Source organism: Bactrocera tryoni, chromosome 4 (assembly GCF_016617805.1).
Source record: "Bactrocera tryoni isolate S06 chromosome 4, CSIRO_BtryS06_freeze2, whole genome shotgun sequence".
Classification (NCBI taxonomy): Eukaryota; Metazoa; Arthropoda; class Insecta; order Diptera; family Tephritidae; genus Bactrocera; species Bactrocera tryoni.
This window is the reverse complement of record NC_052502.1, coordinates 41,890,716-41,913,443: the sequence shown is the minus strand read 5'-3', so window position 1 is coordinate 41,913,443 and position 22,728 is coordinate 41,890,716. Positions and strand designations below refer to the sequence as shown.

The 22,728-nt window shown below is 37.1% G+C and overlaps 1 protein-coding gene across 1 annotated transcript in view; it reads right to left on the bottom strand.

The window, feature by feature from the left end:
- Positions 1-22,728, bottom strand: part of LOC120774382 — a 75,877-nt gene that overhangs the window by 28,564 nt on the left and 24,585 nt on the right. The window contains exon 2 of the mRNA XM_040103992.1: positions 20,595-22,040. Within this exon, the coding sequence (XP_039959926.1) occupies positions 20,595-21,776 (1,182 nt within the window). The 5' untranslated portion in view covers positions 21,777-22,040. The remainder of the gene's footprint in view (positions 1-20,594; positions 22,041-22,728) is intronic.

Sequence of the window (22,728 nt, the reverse complement as noted above, 5' to 3'; positions counted from 1 at the left end):
TGGTCCGATATCGGCAGTTCCAACAAATGAGCAGCTTCTTGATGAGAAAATGACGTTTTCAAAATTTCAAAACGATATCTTAAAAACTGAGGGACTAGTTCGTATATATACAGATGGACAGACGGACATGGCTAAATCGACTCAACTCATCAGTTTGTAGGGTCTCCGACGCTTCCTTCTCGGTGTTACAAACTTCGTGACAAACTTAATATACACTGTTCAGGGTATAAAAATGTCAAAGGATGTTCTTTCGAAGGTTTCTATGGATTTTCTTTAAAAGAGTAGGAAGCATCGAAATAGATCATTCTATAGTTCAACTGACCGAATAAAATCAGGAGAAATATGTTTTTATATGCATTTGGGCTATATGAAAAAATTCACTTGTGAAGGGTATTATAGCTTCGATGCTGCCGAAGTTAACATTTTTTCGTGTATTCTGCACAATGTTCCGGTGTTTATTATAAAGATTTACAGCAACGATGCACCTTTTACAACTAACATAGAATTTAGCATTTAAAAGTTTTTAAGTGAACATTGCTTACAAAAGTATGTACATACATACATATGTATATATGTAAACATTTCATGCATGTGGCACAGAAATCTGATCGCTACATATAAATCAGCAATATAGAGATATACTTATAAGTATAGGTATGTATGTAAATGACGTGCATCGTTTCAGAACTTGATGAATAATAATTTGTAGCTCTTCACCTTGTTTTCTCTTGAACTTTCAAATGCATATTTTCATAAAAAAAACATATTCACATAAAAAGTGATCCAACTGTATTTTATTTTATATTTTCAAAGCATGCTTTGAAACTGCTAAAAAGCAAATAGCGGTGAGCAAAGAAGCAGCAGCGAAAGCACACATATACACATACGCACACACATATGGCATATGACATGTAGCAGATAAACAGAACATTTCCGCATGATATATTGTGGTGCATAAATTGCGTTATGAGATGAAGTGCCCGATGATTGCCAGCAAGGGAACGTTAAAAGGCAAACTCTGCACGAGAATATGTTCTACATTTGCAGGCAACTTGCTATACAGTCAACGACTAAAATTTAGTGGCAACAACTGTTGCATATATGTACATATATTCAACAAGTAGTGAAGAGCTTAAGCTAAGTCGATCTCTAATACAATTTTAGATGTTCGCTCATTCGGTAAGGAGGGAAGAAGTGAAATCTTTACAAGATAATGTAAAGTCAGCATTCAGCTGAAGTTGTAAAATGATCGCACACACTTGGTATGGAATTAGCTTTCCCTCTAGGTACTGTAATATTTGTCAAAAAAGTCTTGCGGTATTTGCGCTAGTTGGCTCTGAAAGCGCGTAGTTCTAGTTTTATTCGTCGCATCGGGTCACCTATACCTGCTATACCTTTTTGGAAAGTTCATTTCACGCGCTAACACGTGTTTGATTGATTGTCGTTTCTTTTAAGTCATTCGTGGGTTATAGCGTCGCAAACATGGAGCAAAATAAAGACAAAATACGGCATATTTTACAGTACTACTACGATAAAGGCAAAAATGCATCTCAAGCCGCCAATAAAATTTGTGCAGTTTATGGACTCAATACAGTTTCCATTTCCACCGCACAACGATGGTTTCAACGTTTTCGTTCTGGTGTAGAGGTGGTCGAAGATGCGCCACGCTCCGGAAGGCTTGTCGTCGAAAATTGCGATAAAATCGCTGAATTGGTCGAAAGAGACCGGCATAGTAGCAGCTGTAGCATAGGTCAAGAGCTGGGCATAAGTCATCAAAAATTCATTTCAATATCAATAAAAAAAAATTCAATAAAAATACCGCAAGACTTTTTTGACAACTCATTATATCTTCTTAGTTTTATTACGATATTTCGTTTACTACCTGGAGATTTATCTTCCAGTGACGAATTTCTACTCCATAAAAGATATTTTTCTGACAACTTCACTAGGATTCCTTAAACTGGTATGACTAACATCTGGATGGCCTACGGATCAAATGCAATGACTGCATAAATAGTTTTCGCCGATGGTTTGCTACTATGAGTCTGGAGCTATCTGAACTGAAAACAGAAGTCTTGATCATAAGCTCCAGGAAAATTTAAGAAAATGATAGGGCTAACCATAGGAGAATGTGAGATTACTTCACAGCCACAGTTGATGTATCTTAGTGTAATAGTGGACTAAACACTCAAATTCAAGCAGCACTTGAAATCTAAAGCAACTAAAATCTATAATCCTTTATCTAGAATGATGGCAAATAAAGGCTGTGTGCGTTCCAGCCGATGATTTTTAATAGCTAATGTAATGAGATCAGTTATACTGTATGCGGCTCCAATATGGATACAGATACTAGAGAGAAAATCATTTGCTAGACCAAACAACGCAGAGCATAGGCTTTCTGCAATACGCGTGATAAGTGCTTTCCGAACCATATCAAACGACGCTGCTAAGGTACTAGCCAGTATGGCACCGATTGAGGTCTCCAGGGAGACGTATTCGCGCGAATATACAACTTATCAGAGACGTCTAGCGCAGAAAAAAGAGAGGAGAGAATTAAAAGCATTACAATGTGGTAGCAACGGTAGCAAATTTCATGCAAAGGACGATGGACCCACAGACTGATTCCGGGCATACATTCGTGGATTGATAGACAGCATGGGGACTTGAATTTCCACCTGACCCAAATAGAATAACTTAAGAAGCTACTTTTACAAATATCATCATGACTTTAGTCCATATTGTCCGACGTGGCTGGCTTTCGATGCTTTCACCTACTGTATACTTGTTGAGTTAAATCCAATCTCAAAACACCATAAATTTCACAGCTGTACGGCAATCGATTTGTGAGATATTGCTTTTTGAATAACACACATTTTGGTAATTTGAATAGAAGAAGTGGGAAAAAGAGCTTAATGTATTCCTGAAAAAACTATTTTTTTAACAAAATATGCTGCTGATACCTTAAATATAATTTGATGCGTGCTCCAAGCTCTGCACCAAAGGATCCAACGTTTCGTAAGTGCATCGCTAACTTCCAGTCAGAACACAATATACATCGAAAATAGGCGGACTAAAACATCAAAATATCCACGTAAAATGAGAATGATCGAGAAAACTTAGTTTGCTTGAGTTAAAACACGTCGTGGGACGTATCGTTCATGAAAATTGGGGAAAATATAGCAAAATTGCGTGAAATGGTTTTCGAATTTGCAGACTCAATAACGCATTCAAGAGATATTAAGCGACAATAAAGTGGCAAACGCCAAGTCTGAGACATATTATAACGCAAATATGTATTTTACCATAAAAATGGCATTAAGAAATGCAAGAACGCTAGATCGGTATATCACCCCGGTAGCAGCCATGTTGAATAATAAAATCAAAACAAATTCTTTAGTCTACCCGTAACTCTAATGTTCCAAGGGCATTTCAATTTTCCTACTATGCAGTAGAGTCAGCAAGCCAAACAGCAGTCAAGCTGTTAGACAAGCGCACAAGCCGACCGGCCAGCCAGCGTGTCTGTTGCCTTTACGGTCATGTGTTAGAAATACACTCTTAGCCCGGCTTGTGAAATTACACACAGTTGACCAAGCATTGTTGGGTGAATAACCACTTAGTGTTTTTTGCTGTTGTTTGCATTACAGTGCTCAGTGCAGGTTTTCAAGCTAAACGCAGCTGTTTTTTGGCATTGGTTTCGTACACATTTGGAAGCGCGTTGACGCTTAGAAAAACACGCTCCGTCCTTGAGGGAAAAATATGCAACAGCGGCAACTAAAATAAGAATGAAAGAATGCAGCATTTCAGCGGCGAAAAAATGCTCGCAGTGCGGCAGCGTTGCTGTTGCAACAATTGCACCGCGGCGGCAACAACGGCAAATACCAGTTCGCAGTTATATTTTGCGCAATGTTTTTGTAGCTTGCAGCTTTGCCGTACTTGTTGGCTTATTTATGTATGCATTTATGCGATGTAGTTTTTAATATTTATTGTGCCGCTCATTTCTGTTTTTTATTTTTTTTTGGTTTGTTGGAGCTTTGGAATTGAGTTGATGTAAATTGCACAATCACGACGTTGCAGGGAACGCTTTACTTTTTGTTGGTTTTTCTCTGCTTCTGCGTTATTTTCCTTTCTTCATTTATTTTATTCACTTACGTAGCAGCATTTAACCGCCTCAAATTGTATGTAAGTATTTTATAAAAGAGCTGCAGACAAGCTCCCCCCCCTTCCCCAGCGTCTACACGTTTCTCTTTCGACGCGGTTCGACATATGTATATACATATATATAAGTACATACCACAAATGAAGACACGACATAATATATTTATCACGGCAGCTCATCTAAGCCCGCTCAAGGTGGTGTTTATTCGCCGCTGCTGTTCGTGATTGGCGATGTTGCACAGCCACATCGTTTCTGCTTGATGTTCGCCACCGCTGCGGCGTTGCCTGCATTTGCGACGGCTGTGCACATAAGCGGTTGACTTATGGCATAATCCATTTTCGCTTGGTAAATTCAGCACAGTGGTCTCCAAACTGTGTACGGTTGCCAAAAAAGGAATCAGATTTAACAGAAAAACGAAAACTTCGGTTCCATCCTTCACAAATACAAAAGATTCCTCACAAGAAATGTGATCGGTCTGTTTGTTTGGTTCTGAACAATTTATTCGTCGAATAAAAAAAATTTTCCATACAAGCACCTGATTCCGATCGTACAGTTCCAATAGCAACTATATGCTCAAGCGATCCGATATCGGCGATGCCCACGAAATAGTAGTTTCTCGGAGAGAAAAGAACATGTGCAAATTTTCAGTTCGATATCTCAAAAACCAACTCAGCTCATCATGCTGATATTTTTTAGGGTCTACAACGTTTCCTCTTGGTGTTACAAAATCATGGCAAATTTAATGTACCCTGTTCAGTGTATAAAAAATGAAACGTCTTACTATTTGGAGAAGTTATGGATCATTAGAAATCTTTTAAGAAATTTATGTACGACATTCGGTTTCTTTGTGGTATTTAGTTTTAATGTCCCGCGAAACAACTCCTATCTTCTATATTGTCACTTCCACGTGTCTCTTTTCTAACACTTTTTAAGTGGAATATCCCTAGATGAAGAGAATGCCCAATCCTCCAAACTCAGGTTCGCGAGGCACAATAAAATCTACTGAGTTGAAACCAGCAGTTTTTATAAACTTCGACGCGATGCCCTCCCACAAATTTGCAAATTGGAGCTTGAAATTAAAACAGCTTGGATGTCATAACTTTGAGGAACCGGGCGAATTGATTGAAATAGTTACTAACGGAATCAACAAAATTGTGATAGGCAAAGCGTTTGCTCGACAGATCAGGGTCTCTTGGTCCATCTATGTGTTTGGTTGCAAAATGAACCGCTGTTTCAATTGTGAACATATTTATTTAATCTAAACAAAACATAACCATATAATGGGTTGTCAAAAAGTCTTGCGGTATTTTTTTTGAATTTTTTTTTATTGAAATTGAAATGAATTTATGATGACTCATGCCCAGCTCTTGACCGATGCTACGGCTGCTACTATGCCGGTCTCTTTCGACCAATTCAGCGATTTTATCGCAATTTTCGACGACAGGCCTTCCGGAGCGTGGCGCATCTTCGACCACCTCTACACCAGCACGAAAACGTTGAAACCATCGTTGTGCGGTGGAAATGGAAACTGTATCGGGTCCATAAACTGCACAAATTTTATTAGCGGCTTGAGATGCATTTTTGCCTTTATCGTAGTAGTACTGTAAAACATGCCGTATTTTCTCTTTATTTTGCTCCATGTTTGCGACGCTATAACTCACGAACGACTTAAATCAAACGACAATCAATCAAACACGTGTTAGCGCGTGAAATGAGCTTTCCAAAAAGGTATAGCATGACCCGATGCGACGAATAAAACTAGAACTACACGCTTTCAGCGCCAATTAGTCAAAATACCGCAAGACTTTTTTGACAACCTATTATTATACCATCTATTTAAAAACCAGTTTCCTAGTCTGCAGCGGGCTTATGGCAAATGTCAGCTGGTATTTCCAAAACGGCACACTGTACGCTAAAAACGCATGAAATCACAGAAACATCCAAGTGTTAACAAATGCCTATGCATGATACATTCGGTGAAGCGCGAAAAGCTCACTTTTTTCGAAATTTTCGCAATACAGCAACAACAAGAAAAACTCAGTCGTTGCGGTTAATCAGCAACTCAATTCATGCACGCTGCGAAGTTGGATAAAATATGCAAGGCAAATGCAAAAAACAAAAAAATTTTAAATAAAACTGAGCGCAGTGAGTTGCAGTCTGCAAATGAGGTAGTAGAAAAACCGTCAAATTAATTAACTCCACTCTACCAAAGGATGTACACAAAAGAAAAGCCGGAATACCAACTCGGCGCACAAGCGAATTAATAATGCATAATGACTGTGGAGAATTAGGGTGACATGCACACTTCTAATGCAATAACCCAGTTAGCGGTGATGTGATTTCAGTGTTGTCTTCGGAAATACTGAAATAAAAATGTAACTCCTTCTAAATTCTAAGTATTAGAAAAAAATTCGGTGATTTTAATGAACCGCATTATCTCCTTACACTTATCTTCACGATTTTTTTAAAAACCTATCATTATTTTTCTGATGGTGTTCTCTAAATCGAAAGTCGAAGTCCAAAACTAGCCTATCTCAATTAGAATCCTGTCACAACAACAGCCTATAAGCTAAGCACAAACAGTTTGGTGAAATTTCCATGTTAAAAGAGGAAGCAATCTCGAAATATTTTGGAAAATTTATTAACTCCAAAAATCTCAGTCGTTAATGCTTTCATAAAGGTAGAAATTGGAATTTTACTAGCAAAAATCGAAACACAATTGCAAGAGGGGTTTGGATTACAGATTGTGGCCCTTTGCTTCGCGGAGCTGAAACAGCAAGCAATGCAGCAAAGCACGAATGGCGAATTTATCATCGGCATTGTCAAAATAACATACAAGTAGAGTGAGTGTCACTAAAAATCACTCAGAAGCACCTTCCAGCTACTTGAAGTTCATATATTTTCGCTAAATTTAGGTACAGAGGGTTCAAAAAATAACATTTTCGTTGTCCAAAGTGTAGGGAGGAGTGCATTGTATAGTTATAGTTGACGTTATTTCAATTCTTGCTAAAATCTCCCGAGTTGTCTATTATAGCCTGGCATCTTTGATGGCTACTTGCAACTACATTTTCCGCATATTCCAGAGGAAGCCACCTCCAAGAATGTTGCAGTAACCGAATGAAATCTTTGGTTGAAGTGAAATATTTTTTGATATCTTAACATTCATTTGTTAAGGAGGTATTCTGGTCTAGAAATTTAAAAAAAAAAAATCTAAAATTTTTTTAAAATTTTCAAAGTTTAACTATTCAAGAATATGTGTACAAGAGGATTTTTCAAAATTCAAATTATTTTCGGAGATATAGCCATTTTTCTGACCCGGCATCCAAACTGGTTCGGCCAGAACTAATCGAACAAAAGACTTTACGCGAAACTTTAAACGCGTTTTTCTCAAAACTGACCCACGATTTCTCAGGTTCTACTGGACCGATTTACTTGAAATTTTTATAGACTCTTCTTTATAGGCTTGTCTATGGTTGGAACTAGCCCCATCCCCAAATTTTTATTTTTATTATTTTTAAAAAATTCGAAATAGACAGAAAAAGTGATCCAAAAAACCTTTTTTTTTCAGGCAGTCGCCATTTAGTGAAAAAAAAATTTTCCCACTTTTCCGTAGTTCCGGCCATTGCGACATTATTCTAGATTAATAATCTTTTTTTGTTTGTTTCAGATAACTAGGAGGGTTGAAATCATGGGTATGGTCATGTGGAAATTTTTAGAGACCCCCACTTCGTCAGCTCATAATTTTTGAAATTTTTTACTTTTTTCAGTTTTTAATTTTTTTCTGTACTTTTCTAAAATTAACAAATATCTAATAAAAAAAATGGATTGTAAAAATATTAATTGCTTTTTTTTACGATATTTTAAAAATTACCTGAAATCATGCTTCTAGACCAGAATACCCCCTTAAGATAGTTCACTAAATAGCTGATATTCAATACAAATAATAAGAAGTTTTGGTCTGAATTCGATCAAATTTTTCTGAGTATTACCTCTTAAATATCAGTGGCACTATTTGTACATACATACGTACATTAGTAAAATAAATTCAGTAGATTTTTGTACTTGTATTATGTGGACCGCGTCTCCTTTTCTCACGACACAGTTTGAATTTTTTTGCTGCCCATTTGATTACAACACAGATAACTCCAGCATCAACAAAGATCTTATAAAACCAAAAAAAAGTCCTTAAACTCTGCACTGAATCAATAATATTCTTAACAGGTGCATTTCTTATAGCAACTATATGTTTAATTAAACTGAATTGGTTTGCATCCTACAGTTTCATACTGCGGAAAACGATTTTCTAGGTCATGCTAGCACCGTGCTTTGATGTAAACATCCTTGAAGTCGAATTTAGATTTCTTAATGTGGAAGAAATATCCTTTGTGAAGATCTTTGTCTTGATTTTAATTGGTCAGTTTGCAAGCAGTGTTGTGATGTGAACAAAATGTTTGGAGATTCTAGCATAGCCTTGGACAGTAATGTATGAAAACTTTGGTTCGAGAAAGCGTTGACGACGAACCACGTTCAGGGCGGCCATCAATATGAACTGATGATCAACACGTCAATAAACTAAAGGAATTGGTGCTTGAAAATAGACGATGACTAGTCAGAAATTTTACTACAAGTAGAATCGCTGGAATACCGGAAGAATCAGTGAAAAGCATTTTCAAAGATCATTTTGGCCTAAGAAAAGTGAAAGCAAAAAAGGTTCCAAAATCTTTAAATTTTTCGAAAAGCGGCACCGCGTTGACATTTGTGAAACTGCTTTCCAACTATTCTTAAAAAGAAGCCGGAATTATGAGCTGACAACTCTCAGTTTTTTTAACTAGGATAATACACCGTCGCATACTGCATTGTTACTTCGTACGTTTTCGACAAATTTCAACAAATATCATGCCGCATGCCACCGTATTCTGCGACTTCTGGCTATTCAGCAAACTCGGACGGCTCGGGAGAAACCATTTTGAGTCAATTGAAGCCAATAAATGAATCGCTACGCGCTTTGAAAGCTGTTCCGGAAATCGACTATAACAACTGTTTCGAGGATTAGAAAAAACGTTGACATAAGAAGGGTATTGGGTGGATAACTTTGAGAGCGGCGACATAGCTTTTGAAGAATAAATAAAGAATTTTAATATTATGAACAAAGTCTTACAACTTTTAGCTCATAGTAGTATAAAGATGGGCATGGCTAAAAAGGACAGGGTATACCAAATTGCAGACCTTTCATACATAAGGAGTAATTCGCTTTCAAATATTAGTGCAACTTATAATACATTCTGTAGCAAGCTAGTTTGGTTTGTAGCAAGGCCCGGTAGACAGACTTTGGAATTTTTAAGAGCGACCGCTGGTAACAACGGGTTTTGGGATAATTTAATGTCAAGGCATTTAGTATCAAAATCTAATCCAGACCGTTTTAATGTATTTTTACATTCCAAATTATCTAAACTCTTTGAAGTGTGTCATACGGTTAAAACTTTGGAGTGACGAAACTTCAGTTTAAAATGTGTAAACTTACGGGAACTGCCAAACAAAATTGATTTTGATCTGAACTAAAGTAAAAATAGCAAAACAACACACCTACGCCTGTTATGGTGTTAAATTCTGTGTAAAAATTGAGAAAATTTCATTACACCGAGCTCATTGAGTCTGCTAACAACAAAAGGAACAATAAAAACAAATTCGAAATTATAAAAGTAGTTAACTAGTTGACCCAATTTGTGCGCCAATGCATGCGTGTGCATGTTCGCACACATTCAAAGCATGGAAGCACGCAAGTTTAAGTGGTTGCTGCACACTTGCAACAACACTTTCTCAAGTGTGTGCGCACGAGTATTCACCGAAATGAGTATTAAGCGCGCGTGGGCGTTTCAAGTGGCCATTGTTCTCCGCACCACAGCATAGTTTCACTCTTTCACTCATTTATTCTTCTAGGCCAACCGCAAAATTAAGGCTTAAACATGTATACGCACACACGAAAACTTTCGAATATATGTACTTATAGTGCACACAACAACACATTCCTGCCGTTGAAGTAGTCATATTTACAAATGAAATGAACGCTCAAATTTACCTTTTCACCTTAGCGATAATGCAAGTGTAGCTCTTGAGGACTTAATATTTGTCAGGCAGTCAAACAACACCCACAGTTCGTATGTCATTGTTACAAGCAAACACACACTTACATACATACAATCAGGCATCGGTGGCAATTGACTTAGCTATTGGTGCAACATGCTGAGTACCATATAAGGCGCATTTCTAACGACAATAAGAGGTACAAAGTACACGATTGTTATTGTCGGTGGCAGAAAGCTTATTACACGCTCACATCTCCATTACTGTTGGCCTTTCTACTTTTTTGAAGACCATTAATTACACTTATGAAAAAAGATGCCGATCTTGTTATGAAAAGTAAAGCCTCTTTGCCAAAAAAATGTGAGAGATTTCTTTCAACGTGTTTTGCACCAGTTTGTTCAGACGGCCATGTTAGAATTTATTTCTAAGACAGTGTTCACATACTAACTCCTCTGTCGCTCATTGTCGGCAAATTCTCTTTTAGTTTCGCTTATTTCGTTAGCATGGGTGACACGATTCGGACAACTTTCTGCTTTAATTTTAATATCAGCTTATCCAATTCTTGTCAGAAAACCGGTTTATGCGACAAAAGAGTACCTGTGTGAACCGGCACTAAGTGCGAACATCAAAGAGCTTACCACTTCATAAAATAACGAAATACACCACACTAAAGGACAACCAAGTTAATGCTGACGTCCTTACTATGTTGTCTGAAGAAAATAAAATAACTGAATGCAAAAATATATTGATCGAGACAAAAGCTCAATCTTTTAAAAAGATATTTAGTGATGCGTTGTTGTTGCAGCGGTAGAATTCTGCCGAGTTAACCGACCTTGTCCGGAAAAAAACTCGGGTCCGTTCCGGTTACATAGACCCGACTGGGTGATAGTCGGATAAAAATATCGAACAAAGAAATTGTCTCAAATTTTGTATTTCTAACCAAATTTTGTGTACGGAATCGTTGCAAATGTTAGAAAAGACTTACGGTCATTCAATTTTATCAAAAACACAAGCCTACAAAGCCTACAAAGCCTTCAAAAACGGTCGAGAGATCGTTGAAGACATGCCACGTTTTGGACGACCTTCAACCTCGATGAAAATATTAAAAAGTGAAGGAAATGGTGCTTGAAAATTGTCAGGAGTGTGTTTGCGAGATGGTAAGAGAGCTTTACATCTCTCGCGAGTCCGTCGAATGGTTTTGCTGGATATTTTGAATATGAAATGCGTTCTTGTCCGACTCGTCCCGATAAAGCTGTGCTTTTTTTTAAAAAGAGTTTCTGGAACAGTTCTCTTTAGACATGCTTGACATGAAAATTCCGATCCCACCGATGAGTCATAGGTTTATGAGTTTGACATGCAAACAAATCAACAATCGTCGGAATGGAGAGGAATGAACGAGCCGAAAACAAAAATCCAAATCCACTCAATAATCAAGGCAATGGTAATTTTTTTCGATATACGTGATTTGGTGCATCATGAAAACGGAATTCACGGAATTTACACGATGATAATACCATCGATCAACCACCGTATTTACCAGATTTAGCTTCGTGGGATTTTTTCTTGTTCCCTAAACTGAAATTGCCGCTCCGCGGAACCCGTTTTCAGTAGACCGCAGAGATAAAACAAAATTCGCTGAAGCAACTGAAAGCTATCCCAAAGAGTGCTTATGAAAAGTTTTTCGAGGACTGGAAAAATCGTTGGCATAAGTGGTGTGGATTACTTTTAAGGCCACAATATAAATATTAAGGGGTTATATACAGTTAGGATCTTCAAAAAATCGATTTTTTTTTGCGTTTTCTTAATACATATATACATATGTATATATCTGAGTATACACACACACAAAATTTCAAGTCGATCCGACGAATATTTTCGAAGTATAGACACATTAGTGAAGGCGCGCCGACTACATGTAAAGTGCTTTCAAAACTTTAAACTCGTTTTTCTCGAAACGGTGTTTTCAAAGTCGGTGAGCAAGATTTCTCAGAAACGGCTGAACCGATCGGTCTGAAATTTTTACACAAGCTGCTTAACTATATTTTTTAGTAATTAATCGAAGAATTTCCCCATCCGATGAAAATTTCTTATTTTTATAAACAATTAAAGACCCGAATTTTGGTCGAAAATCGAAACTTTTGCTTTGAGTAGCCGCCATTTTGTCAAAAAAATTTTTTTGCTAATTCCTTCGATCACTCACTAGATTATTTATTATATTAATGAAATTTATTTGGTTTTTGCATTTTAAATAATCCAGTCCAGAGATATTGTGCTCACCGCAAGAGGCCGTTTTTTGCGGACCTCTGCAAAATTGGCAATATCAACGTTCCCGATAATTATTTTGGCAATAAAAAATATGTGAATATAGTTTAAGGTTGTCATAATATACCCGCCAAGTTTCAAATCAATAAACCAAATAGTTTGCTTAGAAAGAATTCTTGAAAAATGCCTTTTTTCGACTTCCTAACTGTATATAACCCCTTAATGAATAATTAAATATTATGCGTTTTATTTACAATTTTCGGATACTGTTTTGTCACAGTTTACAGTTACTTTAGAAAATGTATCTGTGAAGAGTATTATGCTTTTGATATAGAAGAAGTCAACGTATTTTATTGTTCGGTCTTCAGATGACCAGAAGAGTGAAAATCGTGACAAGATGAACACAGCAGTGAAACCAAGTGAAAATAAATGTTTTTTTCTTAAATATTAATCGTTGTTTTTCACCGAACGTCAAAAAATAGCCGAAATACATTCATCAACTTCATTAAAAATCTATGTTGCTTTTCATGAGAACTTTTGGTTCTGGTATTTAGTAAACCCTAAAAGTTGGCTAAATAAACTAAAAACCGAAAATAGTTCTCTATTGCCACAATAAATCTAAATACATGCTCGTATATGGAAACTATAGCAACTGTTTACTAGTGGCTCAAGTAACTGGCAGGTGTCAGGTGAACGTCTGACGTTTTACTACTTTTCACACAATGTACTAAGCTGTAACTATAGTGTATGTACATATGTATTTGTATATTTGAAAACATTGCCGTATAAAAGCTAAAACCTGTTGCTGCTCACTTGTTCCCAGAAAACAACATGACAGTGCACCAGACAAGCCCTTTAGTGAAACAGCAGAGTAATGATTTCAACACTAGTTTACAACTATAGGTTTAAAATTCGACGGAAGTTGCACTAGTTCGCTGCTGGAACTTGTCAACTATATATCATAAAAAACCCGCGAAAACAGCTGACATGTACCAATATTAAAACTGTTTATCTAAAATTTAGTTTGAGTCAACGATTTTAGATTTTTATACAATAATATAGAATAAATGCATAAATTACCAAGTTTTTTTGAATGTTTATTGTTTGGTAGATTGTGTGGTCAAAACGCAGTCGGCTGACTAGTTGGACTTGCGGTCAACACTAGTTTAGAGTAATTTAGAACTAACTGAATTCCCTGCAGGGCATCAATGTCCTTTCTTTCACCGAGTCGCCGTACTTCGACTTGTAAATGTCTGTGCAACAAGATGTACATATGTATACAACTTTTGCATCTTGCTGGACTCACTTTTAGCTCATTCGCTATTCTTGCGGATGGACAACGACACTTAACGACAGTAACTCTGCAACTACGCTTGGTAATCTTTCGCTTATTTGCAGTTAATTCACTAAATGACGCAACTAAATGAAAATGTTACAACCTTAAGGCAGTATAAAATAAGCTTGGTACTTTCGGTTGTATTAGCGTTTATTTGCAGAATCGCAGTATATAAATATTTTCCCGTCTGCCACGAAGTGTGAATATTTAAGGAATCAAATGGATCTAAGGATCCAAGTAGCTGACTACTTGCATATAGCTGGGTTACTACAAAGGTATTAAATTCATATGTCACTAAATAAAACTCTCGAATAAAGTTAGTGGACTGAGGACTAAATTCTCGCGCATTCAAACAGTAAATACTTGCGCAATTTGCAAGGATAAAGAACGGGTGTAATATCTCGAGCTGTTTGCAAAATTTTATAATAACTAAGTATAGGGAGAGCTAAAAGGTGCAGGATTGTGAACTGAGCTATTTTCAGTAGCATAATATTTTAGGTACTTACTTAGCTTTACTAAAATATTTTGGTTTATGTCTGAAGTACCAACTCTGAAGTAAATTTGAGTAACAAAATTTAGTATATGTGAGAGATAGCTTATGGTAACCTCAAAAGGAACCACGTTTCTCTTCTTAGGTCACCTTGAATAATAAATTAATGCTTTAAATCGACAGAGAGAACTTAAGGTCGTTTGCTACGTGGATGAGTGTGCTGTCCTTTGCTCAGCGATGAATCTTAATCACCGTTATCTTGACATCTCCGTCAACTGGCACAAATGCTTGGCAATTTAATCTCCCTGCTTTAAGGGATAGAGCTACTGAAAAGTCAAGTTCTGTCAAATATCTCGGAGTTATTCTAGATAAAAAAAAATTAAGGGGTCAGTAGGGTAATCTTTTTTCAAAAAAAAAATTTTTTTTGCATTTTCTGTTTTCTTATACTCTTAGAATTAATGTAGAAACCCACTTTACCATTGGAAGTTTCGACAAAGGCCCAAAAATAATAATTAGGGGTATGTCAATTTTTCAACGTTTATGTCCATCTTTGTATGCTTTTTCAGTACCACAAACTTTAAACGCGTTTTTCTCAAAACACACTTTTTTAAACTGGCGGACATGATTCCATGCGAACTACTCAACCGATTTTCTTAATTTTTTTTTAAATGTTGCCAAACGCCTGGCTATCGTCCCGTCGTCTTTTATAATTTATTGGCAATGTTATGACAAAATTTATGTAAAACAACATGGAGAAAAATTAAAAAAAAATGTTAATAACTTTTTTATTTATCAAGATTTTTCATGATTCTAATAGAAACGATAACCATTCACGTACTTTTTAAGAATAAATTAGGTTTTGTGTTTCAGATGATCCAAAAATGAGAAATTGTGACCGCCAGTGAAAAAACGCATCTCATTCACCGAGCCATTTCCCCGACAGATGTCATCAAAAAATTCCGAAAAATTGTGTTTATACACTCCACGATATACCTCATGATACAAGGTCTGTCGCAAAAGAAACAGGACTGTTAAAAAAAACAACAAACAATTCATATCTTTCAAAAGTTAAATGTTTTTATTCAAAGTAGTTTCCTTATGCTTCGATACAGCGTTTAACCCGGTCAATTAGCATTTCAAATGAGTGTTTAGGTCATTTTTCGGAATGCTCTTGAGAATATCGGTCGTCGCCTTTTGGAAAGCTGAAAGTCCTGAAGGCAGTGTCCTTTCATGGGCAAATGAAGTTTTCCAAATAGGTAAAAATCACAGGGTGCCAGATCAGGTGAGTAGGGTGAGTGATTAATGGTTCATATGAAGTTTTTGGTCAAAAAATTAGTGACAAGCGTCGACCGATGACACGGCGCATTATCGTGCAACAGGTGCCAGGACCCTGCCTAACGGTATTGTGGTCGAGCACGACGATTGTGTGACAAAAGACGCTTCATAACACCAAGGTAAAACACAGCATTAATCGTTTAGCCAGGTGGGACGAACTCTCGGTGTACAATACCCTCGGCATCGTAAAAACAAATCAGCATTGTCTTTATTTTTGACTTCTGAAGACGACCGACTTCTGATCGTCACAGAGGTCCTCACGACCTTTTTGGAATCGCTTAAACCACTCATGCACATTACTACGGGATAGGCACTGATCACCATAAATTTTTTCCATCATTTGAAATGTTTCAGTAAACGTTTTCCCCAGTTTAAAACAAAATTTAATATTTGCTCTTTGTTCAAAATGTATTTTACGACCGATGACCAAAAGCTGCTGTCACTTTTTGATCGATAACATCGATTGTAGTTATCCAATTGTCTTAAAATTTTTGCGAAATATCAACAAGAGATCAAACTTTTTATTTCATATACCCAGCAATAGGTGTCGCCACCAGAAACAGTTATATTTAAAAAGTTCTGTTTCTTTTGCGACAGACCTTGTATGTGAAAAAAGTTCTGTTGTAGAATAAAAATTTCTATGAAAAAAATTTCCCTGCTGACCCCTTAAGCTGAATAGAACACCCACCAATAGGTGGCGCCACCAGAAACAGTTATATTTAAAAAGTTCTGTTTCTTTTGCGACAGACCTTGTATGTGAAAAAAGTTCTGTTGTAGAATAAAAATTTCTATGAAAAAAATGTCCCTGCTGACCCCTTAAGCTGAATAGAACACACTAAGAGCACAGCTTCAAAAGCCCTTCAAATCCGGAAATCTTGCAGAAAATTAATTAATGTGGGCTTACGACACCAAATGGTGGCTATATTATTATCTTTGCTATCCGGCCAAAAAATATTCAAGTGAAGTAAGGTCGCCGGGTCATGATTTTAGGCCAAAGGAACCAGGTTCGGCATTACACCGAGCATAGTATCATACCTCGATCTTGTTAATAAGGAATTGCAAAAAAAATTTACCAATGGATTGATCAAGGGTGAAAGGACAGAAACATACTTCTTATGAAGTAATACATACGCAGAAATTAGGTTCAAACAAAATGATTACAATTCAGTATTTCAGACCGAAATTGTTGGCATACCAGAAGTCACCAAATGGGCTTCTGCTCTAACCAAAAAGTCCATAAATCTCACTGCGTTAGGTTATGAAAACAGGCTTTTAGTAGGTAACTCGGTTAATATCATGTGGGCACCTGGTCATATACGAATATATAGAAACGAAAAGACAGGCGAGTTGGCCCGGTCAGATGCTGGAACATTTTCTTTGCGAATGCCCAGCCTTCAGCTGTCTGAGAGAAGATACATATGTATAATCTACGAAGAATATTAGTCAATTTGAAAATGTCAACCCAGCGTTATGTCTATAGCCAACGAACATTAAAATCAAAGCGGATAGTTTTAACTATATTATAAATATATATATATACAGTATACATATTCGGTGAGTTATTTTATCTGAATCAGAAATTTAATTTTATTTTAAAGTAAGTTAATAATATGTTAGTATCTGGCCACCCGATCGCACGGATGCGTAATATCCTTGCAAGAGTCTCTCTCAATTCTTTTCGCTCTTCTAATTTCTTTGCGCTGTTAAAGTACAAATTAAGCTAATGAAGTGCTTGCCGTTTAATGGTGCTCACCCCCGCCCCTTTCCAACAACAAAAACTTTTCTGCATACTGTGCTCTCGCGTAAAATAAGTACTTAGCTTTAAAATCCATTTTCTTCTTTGTTTTTATTGTATTGCATTGTTTTTTCCTTTTTTCTTCCACGCTCACAATTTAGTCGCTAATTTTTATTTTTTGTGTGCTTTATTTTTCCGTTTCATTTGTGCGCTTTAATTACACTTGACTTGCTTAATTGGTGTAAGACTTCCGCTTTTTTCTTCCTTTTCCGTGTCATTTTATTTTCTTTGTCTTTTGTTACTTTATTTCCATTCGCTTATTTCTATTCCTTAAATGCGTTTACAAATAAGTTTAACGGCAATTAACTACCACCAAAAGGACAGACAGACAGACAGACAGACTCACTAGCGACTACAATTGCCTGGTGTTGTTGTTATTTCCAATTTGTGGTTGCATCTCTTCTTCTCAATATCAATATATATTCATTAGGTGTATATTCATATAAATATACATATATGTATGCAGGTGTGTTGGTGTGTGCAAATCATGTTATTGGCACTTAATTAAAATTCAATTTTTCAGCCACGGCAAGGACATTGAGCCACATTACGGTACTAGGAAAACTGTTTCGTATATGTACAGACACGAGGGCGTAGAAATGGTAATACATATGTGCACGTGCCACATGAAGTACACTTTAATAATAGCAACAACACTTTTTACAATTTTTATTTTTCTTTATTGGTCGAACTCATTGAAAGCAAAATTTCATGCCAATGGTTTCAAGACCTGAGCATACTCTTGTAGAACCCCTAGAGGTGATCTAGTGACTGATGCCCAGAGCATACTGAAATTATGGAGGGAACATTTCTCCAACCTGATTCCCCAGTAGATGACGATGGAGCGGACGTTCCATTGCCCGACCATGAAGAAGTTCGAATAGGAATTGCGCGTCTGAAAAACAACAAAGAGGCGGAGGCCGATGGATTGCCGGCCGAACTATTCAAACACGGCGGTGAAGAACTGATTAGGAGCATGCATCAGCTTCTTTGTAGAATATGGTCGGACGAAAGCATGACCGACGATTGGAATTTAATTGTGCTCTGTCCAATCTACAAACAGGGAGACCCCACAATCTGCACCAACTACCATGTGATAAGCCTCCTCAACATCGCATATAAGGTTCTATCGAGTGTATTGTGTGAAAGATTAAAGGCCACCGTCCACAAACTGTTTGGACCTTATCAGTGTGGCTTGAGACCTGAAAGATCAACAGTTGACCAGGTATTCACCATGAGTAAAAGACCTGTGAAAAGGGGATCGGCACACACCACCACTTTGTCGATTTTAACGCCTTGGCCACAACAAACCAGGTAGTGAACGAGAGCAAGACGAAATATCTCCTGTCGTCTAACAAACAGTCATCGGCGACTTGGCTCTCACGCCACTATAGACATTTATAACTTCGATGTCGTAGAAAATTTTGCCTATATTGGAACCATCATTAACACCAACAACAAAGTCAGTATCGAAATCCATCGCAGAATAACTCTTGCCAACAGGTGCTAAGTTCTCTCTCAACGAACAACCCTAGAAGTCACTCATCATCCCCGACCTAATATAGGGTGCAGAGGATTGGACGATGACAACATCTGATGAGTCGGCGTTATGTTTCGCTTGGCTATAACCGCGTAAGCAGTGTCTACGCCAATAAAGAAGAAAAAACGAGCACTTAAGCGGTCATGTTGGATCTTCCAATCATTCCGAAAATATTTGAAGCAATAATCTCTTCTCAATCTTGGAACACAACCCTTCCACATAATTGCAAAAGCAAATTTTTTTTTGTAGAAAATGGGAACTGTGTAGCACGATAGAAGTCATAAAAAAGCACTTATGTTGGGTATGGATGTCATACGATTTAATAAATTCTTTCGTTCATAACAATTCCTAGAACTGAACAGATCACTTAAATCCGCACATATAAATCAAATGAAAAGATTTCAAAAACTTAATTAGATTTGAGCACTCTTCCAACATGATTTAACCTTTTTTTGAGATGTAATTATCATTTCCTTTGATTTCCTGTGGTATTTATAATTTACGTATTTGTTCTTGAAAAAAATTGGAGGAGCCACTATTTGACTTATAAAAGGTTTGGAGACATTTTAATTTCATACAAGCGCACAGGGTGTATAATCACTTATATCGGTGTGTAAGCATTGAAGAACTTGGAAACAGAAACTCAAAACAGTTATCTTTAATATATAACATATTTTATTTAATGTCAATAGTTTAGTACGCTCAGTGAAACGGAGTGTCTGTTTCTTTTTTAGTTTAAACAAGAAAAAACGTTAACTTCGGCTGCACCGAAGCTAATATACCCTTCACAGGTGCATTTCTTTTAGTAACTATGTGTTCAGTTTGTATGGAAGCTATATGCTATAGTAATCCGATCTGAACAATTTCTTCGGAGGTTACATTGTTGCCTTAGAAAATAATCTATACCAAATTTGGTGAAGTTACATTGTCAAATATGAAAGTTTTCCATACAAGAACTTGATTCCAATCGTTCAGTTTGTATGGTAGCTATATGCTATAGTTAACCGATCTGACCAATTTCTTCGGAGATTACATTGTTGCCTTAGAAAATAATCTGTACCAAATTTGGTGAAGATACATTGTCAAATATGAAAGTTTTCCATACAAGAACTTGATTCCGATCGTTCAGTTTATATGGCAGTTATATATTATAGTGGTTCGATATCGGCCGTTCCGACAAATGAGCAGCTTCTTGAAGAAAAAATGACGTTTGCAAAATTTCAAAACGATATCTTAAAAACTGAGGGACTAGTTCGTATATATACAGACGGACGGATGGACAGACAGACAAACGGACATGGTTAAATCGACTCAGCTCAACATACTGATCATTTATATATATATACTTTATAGGGTCTCCGACGCTTCTTTCTGGTTGTTACAAACATAGTGACAAACTTAATATACCCTGTTCAGGGTATAAAAATTTGCCCCAGTTTACAAAACATATCATATAATCAATTTCAAAGTTATTTAATTTTTACACACCGGGTTACAATTAGGCGTTCTCAGTATAAAATTTCTACTCACATTGTAGGTGAGCTCGAATTTTTGAGCATAATATATAATTTAAAATTCTAAACTTAAATATCCACTTACCACAGTCACTTGGTCATTGTACGGTGGGTGTTTGTCTGCCACATCTATCGCACCGTCCGACGAGCGTTCGACTGCGGTCGGTGAACTAGTGTAAGCCAGCTGATTTGGTAGCTTTGATAACGTGTTATCGCCATTCTGCGGTCGGTGATGGCTAAAACGTTCAGAAGGCACACCACCGAATATAAAAGGACCACTCATGTCATCAGTAACGGCGGAAACCGGAGGCGTCCAGTCCTGCTCTGATAATAACACCGGTTGCGGCTCAGAAAATGTGGCATTACGGCGAGTGCAAAAATCATCATCAAAGCGTGACGATTTACCCATATAATGCACTGCGGCCGGGAGACCATTACTGGCACCGTCCGGGCTGCCGCTACCACTACCACTACCGCTAACATTGTAAGCGTTTCGCTCATAATAAGAGTAATCCGTCTCATTAATGTCATTTCCTGTTTGTTGTATCCGATACTGATTCGCATTTTGTTGTTGGTGCACCACGTCACTCCCATATAAAGTGTGTTGCTGCGGCAACGGATCGAATACGAAATCATTAGACTTTGCCGATGGTGAAGGGGGGCTGCCGTAAGGGTAGCCTATATGCGGACTACTACGTAAATGCTCCGTATATTGCTGAGACAAAATATCGAAATCGTTAAAGCCATGCAAACCCTTGGCGCTATCACGTTTCTGTTGCTGCACGTACGGCGAGATATACGATTTCTGGTGCGGCAGCAGTTGTGGTTTCCCTTCATGCTGTTGCTGTTGTTGTTGATGTTGTTGTAGCTGCAAGTGACGTTGCGGTTGATTAAAGCCAGTCGACTTCTTATTTTTCTTCGTTGCATTGCTACTCAACAACATTTTTGGCGGTTTCCTTTCACCCAACAACGGACGCTGTGAATTGTTGCATGAATGACCGCGCTGCGTCATAATACCACTGCCAGCGGTGGCGCTCGAATATAACGACATGTTGTCATCATCATACAAGTCGTCGCTATCCATACCACCCGCAATATACGGATTATATGTTAGCGACGATTGCTGTTGCGTCTGTTGTTGCATAAATTGTATGTGTTGCTGTTGATGATGGTAGCTGGTGGCAGCCGTTTCACTGGAAGGCGATGCCGTTGTCATCGTTGGTATGGCGGCTGCGCTACTGAAAAATTTTGTGAGTTTTACAGTCATGGTGTCGCCGGGAAGCGCCAAAGCCAGCTACTGCGACTGTCGTAGGTGGAAAGTATTTTGGTGAAATGTGGATGCAACCGCTAGTTGTAGCTGTTACCGGCACGTTTTCAATTAAAATCACTGTTGTACAGTTGAGTAGAATAATAATAATAAGTACTATTGCAACTGTCTGGTTCTTTGCTTTTGTTCGTTTTTTCGTCCTCTATGTTAGTGCATCTCGTTGTGGTAAGTTACTCCGTGAGCCGAAGAAAAGGTGTTGGAATACTATGAATAAGAAAAAGTAATTAAAATAACTAATAATGCAAAATAATTAAAAGAAAATGTAAAAATATCATATAATGCGATGACTCATATTTTTTTTTTTCAAATTAATCAAGCAACATTAAAATATTTCAATAAAAAATATTACTGAACATTACAAAATTAATATTTAAAAAATAGTAAAGTCTTTAATAAGCAAAATTCGTATTCCAAAGCGGTCATTAGTAAGCCTGACCCTTTTCTCTCTCGCATCATATTTCTTTTTCGACGTGGATTGCATTTCACTTGCAATATCCGGTGCAGTTGCAACAACAGTTTTTAGACTAAGCGCATAATTAGTTTGAAACCTTCGTATTCCTCACTTCTTATAGGCTTGCTACTTAATTCTTATTATTTTTCATGTCTAGAGATTTGATTATCGGCCAAAGGAGAAGCAAGGTAAACAGGTAACAAGTGGAAGTAAAACACAAAAATTTCATACATATATGTACATACATACGAGCGGAAGTGTATGAGGTTTATTTATTTACAACCTTTTTGATTATATCCGGCATATTCATCAAAGGTATGAAGCTACTTATGAGAAAGAGAAACGAAGGAAGCGTTGCGGGTGCTTAACACTCCTTTTAATAAATGTTTTTTAGACAAAACGTTTCACGAGGTTGAAGATTATAAAATTTTAGTCATCAGT